Source organism: Acanthochromis polyacanthus, chromosome 23 (genome assembly GCF_021347895.1).
Source record: "Acanthochromis polyacanthus isolate Apoly-LR-REF ecotype Palm Island chromosome 23, KAUST_Apoly_ChrSc, whole genome shotgun sequence".
NCBI classification, from domain to species: Eukaryota; Metazoa; Chordata; class Actinopteri; family Pomacentridae; genus Acanthochromis; species Acanthochromis polyacanthus.
Genome location: NC_067135.1, coordinates 17,979,574 through 17,992,214, shown reverse-complemented (window position 1 = coordinate 17,992,214; position 12,641 = coordinate 17,979,574). Strand labels below are relative to the sequence as shown.

General features: G+C 42.1%; 1 protein-coding gene across 1 annotated transcript in view; it reads left to right on the top strand.

Annotated features, from left to right (window-relative positions):
- The window catches only part of mta2 (metastasis associated 1 family, member 2), a 35,673-nt gene extending 27,405 nt beyond the window's left edge, over positions 1-8,268 (top strand). Inside the window, exons 8-18 of the mRNA XM_022215586.2 lie at positions 133-232; positions 1,993-2,181; positions 2,326-2,400; positions 2,505-2,563; positions 2,676-2,776; positions 3,156-3,295; positions 3,440-3,668; positions 3,914-4,003; positions 4,871-4,989; positions 5,522-5,664; positions 8,082-8,268. Coding sequence (XP_022071278.1) covers positions 133-232; positions 1,993-2,181; positions 2,326-2,400; positions 2,505-2,563; positions 2,676-2,776; positions 3,156-3,295; positions 3,440-3,668; positions 3,914-4,003; positions 4,871-4,989; positions 5,522-5,664; positions 8,082-8,235 — 1,399 coding nt within the window. The 3' untranslated portion in view covers positions 8,236-8,268. The remainder of the gene's footprint in view (positions 1-132; positions 233-1,992; positions 2,182-2,325; positions 2,401-2,504; positions 2,564-2,675; positions 2,777-3,155; positions 3,296-3,439; positions 3,669-3,913; positions 4,004-4,870; positions 4,990-5,521; positions 5,665-8,081) is intronic.
- The last annotated feature ends 4,373 nt before the right edge of the window (positions 8,269-12,641 follow it).

The following is a 12,641-nucleotide window of genomic DNA, read 5'->3' as shown; positions in this document are numbered from 1 at the left end:
GAATTGGTCCAAACACTCCCTCTACTGGTGATTTCATGTAATGTCAACTCATTGCACACATACCTGGATTAACAGTGTAAATGTTTCCTAGTTTTGAATGGAGGACTGATGGCAGTTACTTGTGTATTTTAGAGCCGTGGGGACGTTTGCTCGGGCCCTGGACTGCAGCAGCTCCATCCGCCAGCCCAGCCTCCACATGAGTGCCGCTGCAGCCTCCAGAGACATCACACTGGTGAGACAGACGCACTAAAAACAATTAAACCAAGCCTTTAAATTCAAGACCACTGTGTTTGTTTGTGTATTTATTTCTTCCACGTGGGAATAATATTATCTGTTCAATTTCAATGAAATTCCATGTTATTTACATAGTTAAATCAAAAATTTCACCTTGAGCAGCACTTGTTGACATTTGGGAGGAAATATTACATTCTATTAAGAAGCAACTTGACAGGACCAGACTCATGGAGGGGAGCTGTGTTTCTCAATAGGTTGGAGTGAGGGGAGAGCACAGAGAGAAAAGATGAGCTTTGAGAAACAATCAACACTGAGGAGCTTGGTGAGACCAGTAACTGCAGATCAGAAACATGCAGCTCTGGAGACAGAGACACTGAGAACAGTAGAGGAAAGGTGCATAATGTATCACTGAAAGTACCCCAGCAAGGGACGGTTCAGGGTCGCCCGAGCCAGCCCTAACTGTAAAGTTTATCAAAAGATTTAGAAAAAGTGTTTGCTAGCTATCAGCTGGCTTCACAGTAAAGGAGCCTGATAGCCGAAGGCCATGACTCCTGTTCTACTTTTGGAAACTTTAGAAACCAAAAGTAAACATGTGCTCTGTTTTATTGGCTTTAAGACATGATAGAGATTAGCTCTTAATGAGTTTGTTGGGAGGATTTTATATTCTGTTCTATTTCAGAGGAAGTCAATGAGGAGAAGCAAATACAGAGCAAATGTGTTTTCTTGTAGTTCCTGTCAGATTGTTACATTTTGGTTAAGCAGGAAAGTCTCCAGACTTTCTATTAATTATGGACATCTTGTTGAGACCCAAATGTGACAAGATTTTTTTTCTTTAGCTTTTGTTTGGGACTTAATTATGAAGAAAATCTTCTGATGATAGACTCTGTGGATTTTTTAATCTTTATTGACATAGATTTCTAGCTTATGTCACATTTTATGAAACCAGCCCCTGTTTGGTACTGTGTTCATCCACTGTGTGTGCAACAGCTAAAATATAATATAACGTAGCATGCAGATGGTCTTCTTTTCTGACTTAAAGAAAAAGTTCCAAACCTTGTTACTACAGCTCTGGTAAGAAAACATTCAGATTTTTTTTTAAGCCGTTCAGTTGGCAGCAAATTCTTGACCACTGATTTTATCTAAATAGTCAGGTGTGGCTTTAAAAGGACCTTGATCAGACAGCGGGGCTCGTATACAGTCACTCCTTTGACCAGTGACTATAAACGCTGCTTTATTTAAATGCTACATGTGACAAGTGAAGGACTAGAAGAGGCACTCTGTATCTGAAACCAGGCACTTGAATACCCAGAAAACCACCGTTTATTGCCTCTGAAATTGTTTTAGACAGCATGGTAGGACAGACAAATTGCCACATGATGCTCTGGATCAACGTGACCAACAACATGATCGTGTTCCTCCAACTTTCTCAACCCTTTAGGATGAGTCGGAAAACACTCCATTAGCCAGTGTCACCGACCTCTCACAGATGTGTGACATGTTAATGACAATTACGAGGACTCTAGTCTGGATCAGCCCGCTATCATTTCCACTATTGGTTGTTTCGTAACATCCATGCTGTTGTTGTGGTACCATATGTGTGTGTGCAACAAATACTTATCCCCCCATGTTAAGAATGGGTAAAATGTAACAAAAATAATACATGCTGTGTTTATTGTGTTCAGTTTTACAAAATGCGGAATTTCCTGCTAAGAAGAACTGAGCCGTAATGATCGCATTTCACCTTCTCTCTGCTCTCAGTTCCATGCTATGGACACATTGCAGAAGAACAACTATGACCTGGCCAAGGCCATGTCCACCCTAGTTCCTCAGGGGGGTCCGGTGCTGTGCCGTGATGAGATGGAGGAGTGGAGTGCCTCTGAGGCCATGCTGTTTGAAGAGGCTCTGGAAAAATACGGCAAAGACTTCAACGATATCCGCCAGGACTTTGTAAGCTCCCTCTCTCTTATATCTTTTAAACTATACATGTAGAGGTGTAGTAGTGATAATATTGATGTCAAATTGAAGGTTTTTCACTGTTAAAACCGTACTATGTGTGTCCTGCTTAGTAAATGTTTTCTTCCTTTCCTTCAGCTGCCCTGGAAGTCACTAGCCAGCGTGGTCCAGTTCTACTACATGTGGAAGACCACCGACCGCTACATCCAACAGGTTCATCCACAGCGAGCAACACAACACCAAAAAGCACTGTTGGATTTGATTTTGTATGTATGTTTCTATCAAGATTCTCACAAACTCCAAACATTATCTCTCAGAAACGACTAAAGGCAGCAGAGGCAGATAGCAAGCTGAAGCAGGTGTACATCCCCACCTAGTGAGTATTCATGTCAACTGCTACACAAAGAAACTTCCTCAGTTAAAACGCCTCGGTTATATTTGCCATCAGAATAACTCCCTTTTTCTTCTAACTTTCCTCTCCTCACCAGCACCAAACCCAACCCAAATCAGATTATGGTGCCAGGCAGCAAGCCTGGAATGAACGGAGCAGCAGGCTTTCAGAAAGGACTCAGCTGTGAGAGCTGCCATAGTAAGTTCACACTCTCAAGTCAGCACCTGAACTCCATTTGAGTGTACACTTGAGCTGCAGGAAAAGAAAAATTCACTGGATTTTTTTTGTGTCTTAAACATTCCAGACTGAAATCTGTTGAAAACAAAATAATGAAAATACCCAAATATTATTTATTTAATCTGCATTTTGCTGATCGTCACCATTCTAGTTGTCTGTGTTGCCCTTATAGCCCCATCAGGAGGAGTATGTTAGTTACAGCTAAAACTCAAAAGCTGCACTGTAACTCCTAAACACACAGCTCCAACTTCAGCATCAATGATGTCATCAGAAACAGTGCTGATCATCACAATCACCCTCCAGAGATGCTAACTCACTGATTCCTTTTCCGTCAACCCAGCGGCCCAGTCTCCACAGTGGTATGCCTGGGGACCCCCAAACATGCAATGCCGACTGTGCGCCTCCTGCTGGATCTATTGGAAGAAGTACGGAGGTCTGAAGACCCCCACACAGCTAGAGGGCGCTGCTAGAGCTGGCTCTGTGAGTCTGTTTTTCAATCTTATTTTAGCACAGAAATCAGCTGTAAGTTGTTGATGAACAATGTTCCCCAACTGACCCGTCTCACGGTGTGTAGCATTTAAAGAAAGGCCTCCTCACAGCATCCCTTCTTTCTGTCCATTAAAGGAACCAGGCCCCCGCAGTCACATGACCCGTCAGGAGGTCCAGGGCATGTCACCGTTCACCCGCAATGAGGGCCGAGCCAAACTGCTGGCCAAGAACCGCCAGACCTTCATTCTGCAGACCACCAAGCTGACCCGCATTGCCCGGCGGGTGTGTGAGGACATCCTGCAGCCGCGGCGTGCAGCACGACGGCCCTACGCCTCGATCAATGCCAACGCTGTCAAGGCTGAATGTATGGACACAGATACACAATACTGATTATTGCCTGTTACGTATACGGTTCATTACAACAATGTTTATGTCATCATCGTGTGTGCAGTCTACAAAATCTTTCCAAGCAAATTTAACCTGCCAATCAAGGTGTAAGAAGCTCAGTTTGACATTTTAAATGTCCAGCTAAAAGACATTTGATTATAGTCTGAGCCAGCCCGATTTAATGTTCTACTAATGTTTGATTTGATATGTGTGTTTCTTCAGGTATGATCAGGCTGCCCAAAGCCACAAAAACTCCTCTAAAGAGCAAGCTGGTGCCTCGACAGTCACTGGCCACCATAGTGAAGGATTTAGGTAAGGACACATGCGGCCACAACTCCTCTTTGTAACACACTACACATCAAACATCTACGAATTAATGTTTAGTACGTACAGTCAGGTCCATAAATATTTGCACATTGACCCAATTTTCACCATTTGGGCTCTGTACACCACCACAGTGGATTTAAAATGAAACAGTGAAGATGTGCTTTAAGTGCAGACTTTCAGCTTTAATTTGAGGGGATTTACATCCAAATCAAGTGAACAGTGTAGGAATTACAACACACTTTATATTAACTGGTCTCATACAGCCCACAGATCGATTTAAAATATAATATCATTATATATAATAGTAAATGCATTACCTATATTATAGCTGACTGAGTTTAAAATCTGCAGCTAGTTGATAAAGCGCTGAATGACGGATGTGATGATGGTCGTCTAGGACAGGTCTATTTGCTGCTCCTAGAGCCCACGTTGAAAATTGAAAGCACCATTCAGTTTTAAAGCTAAATCTGAACAACCTCCCAGAATACTCAAAGTCAGCTCCAACCCTCTATTCTTCTCAGGGATTAAGACTTTTCTTTTTGCCTCTGCCTTTAATTGTCTGTCATTTAAATAAATTTGGGACAATGCATTAATATCCTACACTGTACTGTAGCTGCACTGCAATTTTATTCTCCTCTTTCATGTTATATTCAATTGCACACTTTTTTTAATCTTATTTACACTCCCTCTGTGTGCTACTTTTTATATTTCTTTCATATTTTGTCTTAAAGCCTTTTATGTGTTAGATGAAGCACTTTCTAATGCCTTGTTTTGTGTAATATTCTCTACAGGTAAGTTGAACTTTCCGCGCTACTTTTGCCTTGCCTCAATGTCTGGGTGTTTTCTCTGCAGCCATTTCAGCTCCTCTGAAACTGAAGGCATCCAGAGGACCCCCAACACCTATCAACAGGAACCAGGCCAGCCAGCCTCGAGTGGGCCAAAGCCTGCTGGGAAAGAGGGGCTTCGATAGTGTTAGTCCTTACAAACACAAACATGCCACACACTGCAGAATGGTTGGATTGTTATGTAAGAAAATACGCTCAGTACTGCCACAACAGCAGAATCAGCAGCTGTCAATGTTTCCATTATTTCCCTCACAGTACCAGCTCTGACTCGCTGCTCATTTTACTACTTATTGCAACTCGGACAGCCTTCACTGTAAAGACAAAAAAATGTGAAAGAGAGAGTTGAACCAAAGTTGGCTTCCTGCTGGAATCAAACCAACAACAATCACAAGGTCACCAGACTCCAGTTATTTCTGAGTGATGTCTTCCCTCACTTAGATTTCCAAGTGGCTTCTGTCCATCTGTCTTCCAGCACAAACAAATCTGAAGTGGCACTGAGTCTGAAGTCATACCAAAATACCCTGTCTCTACTGCACAGACAGGCCATGTGCTATCCTTAAAAACACTGCACTTCATGACCAACTATCGGACTGAGGTGACACATGCTGTTTGCTTCGTTGTAGTTGATTTCCTGTCTTGTTCTTTCATTGATTCGCAGACTACAGGTGTGCCGTATCCAACCAATGGTAGGCCATATACTTCAGGTATGAGGACCACCTCCCAGTCGGTCATCAAGAGGCAGAAGGTCAGCCAGGGTGAAGCTCCCAACCCTGTAGTGTTTGTTGCTACAAAGGACACCAGGTAACTGTCGCAGCAGCACCTTGTTTTCCACCTTCACGGCCTCTGTCAGTTCTGAATGTATTTTTACGGGCTACAAATCATTGAAGATATAGGAAACAGTCTTGTCAATTGTTAGGGAGACATTTAAATGTATGTTTAATCAATTAATGGGCATTAATAATTGAACCAACTAAACTACATCTACTGATAAGGCAGAAGATGATGAACACGCATGTCAGACTTGGAGCTAAAAGTGTTTCCTGACCACCTATAAGGGGCTTTAAAACAAGCGCTACTTCCTGCTGTGAAACTGTTCATGAACTCAGTGTCATTAAGTTTTAAAAAGTTCTCTGGCTTATCTAGCTCCCTAAGGTTAAATACTAAAGCTAGACTTGGATTTTCCAATCTTAACACAGGCTAAGAGTTGAGTGTCTGTCAGCACATTAGCTACCTTTAACAAGCAGCTGATTTCATGCTTCCAACAACGTCACACTTAAATAATGAAGTGTGTCTGTAATGCAGTACTCCAAGTACAAAAACATCTTAGAGGTGGCGGTAAAGGCTGATGTTTCCTGAACTGATAAAGTTGCTACAGCAGCATTTGTAGACATCTGTTCCAGCTTAGCAGCTATTTCCAGCAGCTGGACAGGCGCTAACTACAGTGAACAATTCACTGCAACATGTAGATCAACTTTTAGGATTTTTGATATCAAACCACTGTGAAAAGATTGATAAAATTCCAGGTTTTTTACTGTGGAATCATTTTTTGGGGCCGATCACTGAGCAGCAGTTTTCAATCAGGTTTGCAGTGGGTTTGCTTTGTTAGTGAATGTTTCTTAATGTAAAGGAGAAAAAACCCAGAGTCTTCCCTTGGTGGTGCCACCTCTACTACGAAGCAAAAGTTGTTTGGCAGTAGGTAGAGATGTTTCAGAGACTCTCAGGGTTTCATAACAAACCTGGTACCTGCATGTTCTTGCTGATAAGAGAACAGGTTTTTTTCTTGTCTGCTGTGTATAGAGATTGACTGGAGATTCAAAAACACAAGTTGACTGATTAGTTTTTTTATTCTATCCAAGCAGGGGTCAGCAGTGATTGGCTGCACCCACAAAGGTCGGCGTGAACTAGTTTGAACTTTATGTGCAGAGCTGTGCACCAGATACACACTAAAAGTCTTTTTATGTAATGTGAATAAACCTCCAGAAGTACAAATCCAGCTGCATTCCCAAGCATAAAAACACATTTGTGTGTCTGGCAAGCAATCTTGGCTCAGGGCCCAACTTAGCAACTCTGTCATTTGCAGGTAATTCCTGATTGAAATATTATTTTGTCATGCGTAGATGAAGAGAAGCTTGTCATAGAGGTTAAATAGCCAGTCCTTCCTATATTTCGCGGATGTTTTTCCAGATTGTTGCACCCTAAAATGCTTGAATTCGCAGCAGCTTTTCTAAAGAATTGCGATGTAAGTTGCGATGTTTTGAGTGTATTTATTGCAATGAAATTGCAGGAGACTGACAATTGCTGAAAAGATACATTTTTTTCAGCTTTCAGAACATGTTCCAGCATTTTAATTGACAATATTTATTCTAATTCTTTAAGCTCCAATACCACGGTGAAACTAGCAGCAGCCAGATGCTGGTTTAACATGAAGTGGTGGGTAGATTTAAGGCACAAAATGATAATTTACTATTGAATGAATCACATTTGGACATAAATGTCAATGGCAATTTCATATTGTAGCATACGGGTGAGAAAAGCACTCAAAGTACAGCACTCCTGGCCGCCGGTATAGCTCAGCGGGTTAAGCGGGCGACCCATGTACAGGGGCTAGTCTCCGACGCAGCGGCCCGGGTTCAATTCCTACCCGTGGCCCTTTGCTGCATGTTGTCCCTCCACGCTTCGTCTCCCCTGCTTCATATCTACCTTCACTGCCGCTATCAAATAAAGCCGAAAAAGGCAAAAAATAAAATATTTTTTAAAAAAGTACAGCACTCCACCAAGACTGTTCATTCCTGACCTTGTGCTGAACACAGGCATGAGTTATACACGTGTACGTAATGTACAGATACCTAATCACGTGACCTAAATATGTAGCAGGCGGCAGGAATTGATGGGACTCAGAAACACCCCCGCAATTTAATGAATTGTTGATATTTTTGTTGGTAAATGAGAGTAATTAGAATCGCACAACCATAAACAAGGAAGTGAATTTGGTGACGTACGTACATTACGTTTGCACTAAGGCTGCTGTGATTGGTGGAATTCATGGGAGGCGGGCCAAAATTGCGGAAAAGTCGCGTTGATTGGACAAAATGGCAAAGTTGTGCAGAATTCGCGGAGATTGGTGCGATCGCAACATCGTGAATTCCTGGAGGGGTTGAATAGCTCTTTGACAGAATAGTGCTTGATTAAATGTGTTTTTTTATGTCTCATTCAACCAGAGCTCTGAGGAAACATCTGACCCAGTCAGAGATGCGCCGGGCGGCACGGAAACCTCACCTCCTGGTCCGGATCAAGCTGCCACCACCGCCCCGCTCCCTGGCCATGCCCCTCCTGCCCTCCAGCACCAGCGAACCCATCGTCCTGGAGGACTGAACAGGGGAGACGGGGGGGTGGGGGGTCTTTTAACAGGACATGGGGTAGGGGTGGGTGCTGGGGAGGGTCTGTGCTCAGGCCATCACTTACAGGCTGTGCGCCATACAGTAGTGTTTTATTTTTCCTGTTTTCAGTGTCATCTTTCTTTAGTCTTCTGTTACTTCCCAAAAGTTGACGTGTCTGTCTCTCTCTTTCTCACACACACACACACACACACACACACACACACACACACACACACACACTCAAACACACTGATACTCGCACAACACCTTGGGCTTTCTAGTGTTTTTTCCAGTTACTTTACTCCCCTTTTAAAGCCACCTGTTTTTAAATGTGTAATTTAAATCGAGATATTTTCATCCGGAAACGATGGCGATAAAGCACACTTTGTTTGTATTCCATGTCTCTATCTTTGTGTAAATATATGCAGCATTGGAAGGGTAACCGTGTGGGACAGCCGTAGCAGGCTGGATGATTTGATTTGAAGATTTCTCTCTGCAACCCTCGACTCTGTTCCAGTGGTGCAAAGTCTGCCGGCTACTAATTGTTCAAAGCTGAGGAGACGTTTTTGCAGAGCTGCCCTTGGTCAGTGTGAACAGTCTGATCCATCTTCTGCCGTTTTGGTTCTCTCCGAGGCTACATCACTCACCAGGAGCAGACCTGATCCAGCATTAATACATCCTTCTCTGTGAGGTTCATCCTGTCTGCACCTCCTCTATTATATGGTAGCCTAGCCAAAATATTCAGTGAGCACAAAGCAGCTTGAGCAGTGTGAAGGTTTAAAGTTGAGTGTATGTAGTTTTTTATCTGGCAAAGGAAAGCAGTTGGGCATCAAATATTCAGATTTTACCTGAAGAAAAAGAAAAATGCAACGATTTAAAAGCAAGTGCACACAAAATATGTTGTTAATGTTTTTAAAGCCTAAAATGAATCCTAACTTGACGACCTTTGATCTTGATTCAGTTGCCGAGATTTGTTTTGTGCTCACCTCATAGTTTGGAGACAAACAGGCTTCCGTGCATCCCTGCCATCTAGAGGTGAAACGGTGCACTGCACAGGGGTTCCTCTTGGAGTCGAGCCCTATGTAGTGTTTCCTTTGCTGTCTCTTCACCCCACAGTGCTGCGACGTGCCCTTTCAGCCAGTTTGAAAGAGAATAGTCTGGTCCCCTTTCTCTTGACCACACCCTGCAGTGTCAGAACACGTAGTCTGGAAGCGAAGGAGAGCAGCTCCTGACATGATTGTGGATAATCGTGGATTTGCACCAGTTGCTGTGTGACGTGCCATGATGAGAAGACACGTTTGTTTTTGAGGTACTTGTTTAGTTTCTGCAAAATTTAGCTATAATCCGCAAAAAAAAAAAGAAATGGAAAGGTTAATGTCGATTAACTTTGAACCCTGAAGTACTGTTCTGTTAAATTGACGGTTAAGTTACTGCTCAGTTGATTTAAATTTGTTTAATAAAGCATCAATATGTAAATGTACGGAAGAGAATTAAGGCTGAACATTGTCTCCAAACTTCTTGTCTGAAAATGTGAACCCTTTTTCTGAATTTTCATCCTGAGCGTGGCCATACTCCTCTTCTGTTAGCATTCGATAAAGCAGAGCAGAAGAGGTGCTTTTGATTGTGACTGGGTATAACAACGACGTGAAAGGAGTCTTCCACTGTCTCAGCTTGTTCTTTCATTTGCTTTGTTTATTTTAGTCCCCCTCTCATTTGTACCGTTATCAAAGGGTGAGTACTAAAAATGGGCTGTTAATTGGATAATTATAATTCCTGTGAATCCCCACAGCAGTGAGGGGTTACACTGGTTTTATAAGCAAGTTTGGTCCCAATGTGGGCTTTGTAATATTTCTCCAAACAAACAAAGAAATTGAAGTGTTGAGTTTGTAGCAAATACTAATGTGTGTAAAGAAAAGTCGAAAAGTGGCATATTGGCACCTTTTTTTTTTTTTTACATCTAAAGTGTAATTTTGCTCCATTATTGTGGAGATTGGTCTAATATGCTACTGTACATGTGAAACATCTCTCCTTCATAGGGTGGGTGGGCTGGCCATTTCAACCAGGGGAGACGTTCAAAAGGGACAGGGTGCTGATTTTTGTATGATGGAGAGACGAACATGATACAATTGAAACTTTTTCTCAAGTGTTTTTTATTCCAATGTCTCTGTATCCTTTAATGTATCTTGATAAGAAAAAAAATAAAGATTTTTTTTTCTTTGTGGTCAGACACTGGCTTTATCTCTACTGTGTTTATCGAGGTGTTCGCCACATTGCTAAGACAGAGGAAGCTTGGCTAAACTTCACTGTGATGCCAAACTAGATGCCTCTCTGACACCGGATTCACAATATCAGCCTGATAATCATTTCTTAGAACCTCCTTGAGGAGCAATAAGTGGAATCTACCTTATTTAAACCTCAGTTATTCTCTTTAGGAGCTAGGTGTGTGGTGGCATCATACAAAGATATAAAAACCTCCCAGAGACTGGCAAGAGCTTGAAAAACATCTCCAAACTAGAAAAGAACTGCCCATTTTCCCAGGACTGTCCACAAATTCAGAGCAAGAGTAGATCATGACAGAAACAAGTCTCTAAGAACGTCCTAATTTCACTCCAGCATCTGCAAGTAGCTACAACTTTGGGTGTTTAAGTGCTGCATCTATAGTCAGAGAGTTTACACAAGTCTGACAGCCATGGGAGGTATGCCAGAAAAATGCGCTTTCTGTCCAAAATGAACCGAATCTCAGTTTGACAGTTAACATACAGGCAAAAAGAAGCCCTTTGGAATAATGTGGTGAGTGCTTTATCACAGATGAAACAGTTTTACCACAGGAACGGTTGACATGTTTGTTGTTTTCAGTCGAACTTCACACTAAATGTGAAGTTGGTGGACCACCTCATTACACATTTCACACCTGAAGGCATGTCAGTCCTGGGTCGGTCAGGGCCGTTAGTCATGTGAGCTGGAGTGAATATAAACTCACCATTAGTGAGAACTGTAGAAGCCTCTTGGATGAGAAGTGGAACATCTTCAAGAACCAACAAAAGAAGTCCAGTTGATTTTTTTTCCTGCTACCTGCATCTTCACACACATATATAATTGACATTGTTCATGGAGCTATTTAACCCTTAGATGCATGACTGATTGGGCCATACACTCTTCTATAAGAGGGTCAAAATTTACCATGTAAGAATCAATGTGCTTTTATGCCATTTTTTTCATTTTGGTTTAGAATAATAATTAACCACGCCTGACGTGTATGTCAGCGAGGTTACTGCATTCGCTTCGGTACGTGGCTGGCTGGCTGGGTATGTATGTAAGTATGTATGTGTGTATGTCCGGTCAGATATCTCTGCAAGTGCTGAAGTCAGGATAATCAAACTTGGCACTGAAGATCAGTCTAAGGTCCCCTGCTCACTTGTGGAGTTAGAGGTCAGCAGATCAAGTAGAAAGGGATATACGTAGGATGATCAAAATTGATACAGAGTATCATGCATGGGCGTGGTTCTGCCCTCTACTGAGGGCTCGTCCAGTTTGTATTGTTTGTATTGTATTTTTGTCCACACACAAGTGATTCCAAATGATGTTTGAAATATGTTTATTTTTCACTTCATAGCAGATTTTGAAAGTTTTGAAAATTGAAAAAGAAGAATATTACACGGAACAGCAATAGAAGAATGTCAGCATCCATTTTGTTGACTTTTTTCCACTCTTTTCCTCCAGCTGTTGCTTCTCTCTGTCCCTCCAAGTTTGTGCATCACCTCTTGTATGATATCAGTGATAAGAGCTTGGGGTAGTAATATACAAATATAATTTCTTTAAAAGTATAAAATGTAAGTTAAAATGTAAATGAAATATCAAACATATTTTGAGGAATAGCTGGAATATGAAATGACAAAAACTTTTCATTACAAAGATATTGGAAGAAAACTGGCCCATAGCAACTAAAACTTTTCACAGTAGCTACAAAACAAACATGAATTCAAATTGACATATTTAAAATTAACAGAAAACAAGCATTTATTAAAAAAAAAAAAAACACTTGCTCACATTGAGGACTGGTATAACTTCTCTGACACACCATTTGGTCCACATTTACCTCTGTTCTTATCATACCTGACGGCACTACCAGCCACCGTGTTGCTCTCCATGGTAACCCACGGACCAACCAGAAAACGGCGCTGCTGTCGTCACAGCTGGAAGACGTCGTCAAGCGCACGTGAACGCTATTGGTCGCTGTACCCGCCCTCGTGACGTCAGCTCGAGCACACCTGAAGCTCGTTCCAGCTGGAAGGTGAGAGATGGACGCCGGTTTAAAAGACTCGCGGCCTGTTCGCTCTTTGCTTGTGACTTCATAACAAAGTAGGAGTGTTAGGGTCCAAGCCATTCAACTACCACACCTTT